This window comes from Alosa sapidissima, chromosome 2 (assembly GCF_018492685.1).
Source record: "Alosa sapidissima isolate fAloSap1 chromosome 2, fAloSap1.pri, whole genome shotgun sequence".
Lineage (NCBI taxonomy): Eukaryota > Metazoa > Chordata > Actinopteri > Clupeiformes > Clupeidae > Alosa > Alosa sapidissima.
Window position 1 is genome coordinate 39,820,876 of NC_055958.1, and position 5,000 is coordinate 39,825,875.

Here is a 5,000-nt window from a genome sequence, read left to right on the forward strand (position 1 = left end):
CTTGTTGTAAGTGGTGCTATGAGAGCTGGATCTTCAGGAGTTTTTTTGAAAATGGAGAGGGATGTCCCTGCCCTTGTAGGAACTGGCAGTGTGTTCCACCAACAAGGAACAACAGATGAGAAAAGTTTGGATTGGCGTACCGGTGGTAGAGCTAGACGTCGTTCGTCTGAGGAGCGCAGCTGTCTGGAGGTAGCGTATGAGGGCATTCAAGTAGGTGGGAGCAGAACTGGAGACTACTTTGTAGGCAAGCGTTAGAGCCTTGAATTTGATGCGGGCCGCCATAGGTAGCCAGTGTAGCTGGATGAGCAGCAGGGTAACATGAGCCCTTTTGGGTTGGTTGTAGACCAGGCGCGCCGCCGCGTTCTGGATCATCTGAAGGGGTGTAACTGCGCAGGCTGGAAGACCTGTCAGGAGGGCGTTGCAGTAGTCGAGTCCTGATTTTCCGTATGTTGTAGAGTGCGAAACGGCATGACCGGGCAACTGAGGCCACATGATCTGAGAACTTTAGTTGGTTGTCGAGAACAACACCTAGATTTCTTGCAGTCCTGGTAGGTGAAACAGACAGGGAGTCAAATTTGATGTTGATGTCGTGGTGTATGGTAGGTTTAGCTGAGAGGACCAGCAGTTCAGTCTTTGAGAGGTTCAGCTGGAGGTGGTGTGCCTTCATCCATGTAGCTATGTCTGAGAGGCAATCCGAGATCCGTGCAGAAACCAAGAGGTCATCAGGTGGAAAGGACAGATAGAGCTGTGTGTCGTCTGCATAGCAGTGGTATGAGAAGCCATGCGAACGGATAATCTGTCCCAAGGAGGTGGTGTAGATAGCAAAGAGAAGGGGGCCCAGCACTGAGCCCTAGGGGACCCCTGTGGTGAGATGGTGAGGTGCAGATAGCTGACCAAGCCATGATACGTTAAACGAGCGTCCTGTGAGGTAGGATTCAAACCAGGAGAGAGCAGAACCGGAGATTCCCATGTTAGCGAGTATAGAGAGAAGGATGCGGTGATTAACCGTGTCAAAGGCAGCCGATAAGTCAAGCAGAATGAGTACTGATGACCGAGCGGTCACCCTGGCTTCTTTTAAGGCTTCTGTTACGGACAGCAGAGCCGTTTCGGTAGAGTGGCCGCTTTTGAACCCAGACTGATTTGGATCCAGAAGGTTTTTCTGTGAAAGGAAGTCAGAGACCTGTTTGGACACTGCTCGTTCAATGCCTTTGGATAGGAAAGGCAGTAGTGAGACAGGGCGGTAGTTCTCGACTTGAGCAGGGTTGAGAGAAGCCTTCTTAAGTAACGGTGTTACCTGGGCCATTTTGAACGCTGTTGGAAATGTGCCGGAGGTTAGCGAGGCATTGATCACATGTGTGATAGCTGGTGCGATGGTCGGGCTAATGGACTGAAGTAGGCTCGTAGGTATAGGGTCCAGCGAGCATGTGGTAGGACGGCTACATGTCAGGAGTCTAGATACTTCTCTCAGAGAGAGGCGTGAATGCTGAGAAAGATGTTCCAGCAGTCCCTAGAGGTTGTAGGAGTGCGGTATCTGAGTCAGATGCGTTGAGTGGGCATGTAGAGAATTGACTGCTGATTGCCGCCACTTTGTTTGTAAAAAATGGGGCGAGGGTATCTGCAGTAAGGCTGGATGGAGGAGGAGGCAGCTGAGGTTTGAGTAGCGTTTTGAAGGTTGAGAAAAGTTTTCGAGTGTCTGTAGCGCTGTTGATTTTGTCATTGTAGAAAGCCGTCTTAGCAGCAGTGATGCTGGCTGAGAAGGAGGTCAGGAGTGTCTGGTAGTTTTTGAGGTCATCAGTTAGTTTGGATTTGTGCCATTTCCTCTCCGCGGCTCTGAGTTTGGTGCGCTGCGATCGGAGGGTATCATTTAGCCATGGATGAGAGTGTTTAGATCGAGCTGGCCTTGTGGTAAGAGGGCACAGCTCGTCTAGACACGAGCTCAGTGTGGAGCGAGTCTGTGGCCTCATTAACCTCCAGAGAGGAGAAGGTGTTGAGTGGAGGTAGACCGGAGGCAACCACAGAGGAGAAGTGCGTTGGAGACAGGTTCCGGATGTTGTGGCGGAACGTGACCATCGGCTGAGGAGCCGGAGGCTGTTCTGTCAGGCTGACGTTGAACTGGATGAAGAAGTGGTCAGAAAGATAGAGAGGCATCACCATGAGGGTGTCTGTGCTGCAGTTCCGAGTGAGGATCAAGTCAAGCTCTTTGCCAGCTTTGTGAGTCGGTGGGCTTTGAACCAGTTTGAGGTCAAAGGAGTGGATCAGGGCCAAAAAGTCCGCTGAGCCTGGGGCATCTAAGTGGATGTTCATATCGCCGAGGACGAGAAGCGGACAGTCATGCTCAGGGATGGAGGACAGCAGAGTGTCAAGTTTGTCCATAAAGTCGCCTAGTTGGCCTGGAGGGCGGTAGATGACCAGCACATAGAGTTTTGCTGGGGCGATCACTGTGATGGCATGGAATTCATAGACATATTTGATTGAAGGCAGTAGCGGGGTGAATTTCCATTTGTTGGAGATCAGCAGGCCCGTCCCGCCTCCTCGTCCAGATGGGCAAGGGGTGTGGGATAGTGTAAGGTTGGTGGAGAGTGCAGCCGGGGTGGCAGTGTTCTCTGGTTTGATCCAAGTCTCAGTGAGAGCAAGGAGTTGCAACGAAAGGTGGTTGGCATAGCCAGCTATGAAGTCAGTTTTGTTGACTGCGGATTGACAGTTCCACAAGCCCATGGAGAAGGTGGTTTCTGTAGGTGAGGACCGTTTAAGTTCCTGGAGGTTAAGGCGATTTCTGCCCCTTTTGGCATGATGCCGTTTTCTGCAATGGCCGGTGATAACAGATATGGTGGAACGGCACATTTTTGCCTTTGTTGGCGCCTGTGCTCGGTGAACTTGCACAAGTAAACATACACATTCACATGCAAACTCGCACACACACACACACACACACACACACACACACACACACACATACACACGTGCACACACACACACACACACACATGCACACACACACACACATGCACACACACATACATACACACACACAGACACACATACACACACACACACACACACACACACACATACACACACACACACATACAAACATTACATGCACATACACACTCACATGCAAACTCGCATACATACACATACTGTATACACACACACACACATACACACACAACACACACATATACACAAACACACACACACACACACACACACACACACACACACACACACATACACACACTCCTGCTCTGCAGGTGGGTGCAGGCACATGAGGCAGACAGATTATCTTATCTCCTCTCCGCTCTGCAGCCACTGCGGCTCAACATCGCTCAGCTCCTGCCAGCTGCCTTTGTTCACACTGGCCTCTAGAGAAACTGCCTGGAGCCAACATGGCCGCCAGCGCAGAGCCACCCCGTAATCACTACTGTGTTCACACTGGCCTCTAGAGAAACTGCCTGGAGCCAACATGGACGCCAGCGCAGAGCCACCCCGTAATCACTACTGTTATCAACAACGACCCCAGACGGTCAGACACAGAGAGAGGGAGTGAGGGAGGGAGAGAGAGAGGCAGCAGAAAGAGAGAGAGAGAGAGAGAGAGAGAGATGGAAGAGAGACAAAACAAAAGGGTGGAGAAAGTGAGTGAAGGAAAGAAACATGCAGACAAACAACAAACAGACAAGAGCAGGGGCAGAGCTGTGTGTGTGTGTGTGTGTGTGTGTGTGTGTGTGAGTGATGACTGTTTCTCAGCCTGCTCCAGTGAAAGGTGCGGTATTGATTGCCAGGGAAAAGCATGTGTTTTATAGCACTGCTCAGAGGAGCCTGATTAGATTCAGCTGCAGATCCCCAACGTCTGAGCTGACCTGTCCATCAGTAAGGGCCAAAGACCGGTCGTGACACCAGGTGAGTGAATAGGTCAGCAGTCTTTAACATATATGAGGAATCGATAGGTCAGCAGTCTTTAACGTATATGAGGAATCGATAGGTCAGCAGTCTTTAACGTATATGAGGAATTAATAAGTCAGCAGTCTTTAACGTATATGAGGAATCGATGAGGATCTGGAGCGTCGCTTTAAACTCTATTCTGCTCTGCAGACCACACAGCAAGATGACCACAGGCTCTTCCCCGAACGTCTCCATCCTGCACTGACTGACCGACTAACTGCACAATCCTCTTCACTCTGCCCTCTCTCCCTCTTTTTGCCTGCTCTCTTTCTTTCTCTCTTTCTTTCTAACTTTCTCTCTCTCTCCCTCCCTCCCTCCCTCCCTCCATCTTGTGCTGCGGGGCATGTTGTCACTGCTGCAGACCTGTGCATGCGCGGCCTGTCTAACTTGTATTCCGACTCAAAGAAACGGATCCGCACGTCCTACCAGAGTAAGTGCTGCGTCCACCGAGGGCGCCGGGGAATGACTGGGCATATCTAGTGGACAGAGGAGGAGAAGTGGACCGTGGAGGGGACCGGGACGCGGCCAGGAGATGTCACTCTCAATTATCCGCAGCACACAATCCAATCCAATCCGGCACATCTAAGTCCCAACCCGCTCTCCTCCTCAGAGGCTCCTTTTGAGGACTTCCAGGATGCTGCTTGTTTGCAATAATAACGGAGCGTATCATTGGGCGCCCATCGCAGACTGTCCTCGAGAGTTGATTAGAATTCACTCAACGTCTCCTCAGTGTCGTCCTTATCTTCGGCCGCCTCTCCTCCTCCTCCTCCTCCACCACGGCTGTACTGCGCTAAAAGAACCAATCGGATTCCGCTTTTTGCCATTTCATGTAATTAAATTATATTTGGCGAGGGCATTTCTTCCTCACAAAAGGGCATTTTCATTAGGCAGAGACGAGACAGGACTTTAATTTATCTCCAACGAGTTACAGTCGCCTACACAACAGCTCCCCCACACTGCCGCTAATGCCAACGATATTGCTATTTAATCCGGACCGCCGCTAATGCTAACGATATTGCTATTTAATCCGGAGCGCACTTGTATAAGACGTTGGCGCG

At 50.9% G+C, this 5,000-nt stretch overlaps 1 protein-coding gene across 1 annotated transcript in view; it reads left to right on the forward strand.

Moving 5' to 3' along the window:
• The window catches only part of stxbp5l (syntaxin binding protein 5L), a 165,143-nt gene that overhangs the window by 120,640 nt on the left and 39,503 nt on the right, over window positions 1-5,000 (forward strand). Inside the window, 1 exon segment of the mRNA XM_042071187.1 lies at window positions 4,304-4,372. Coding sequence (XP_041927121.1) covers window positions 4,304-4,372 — 69 coding nt within the window.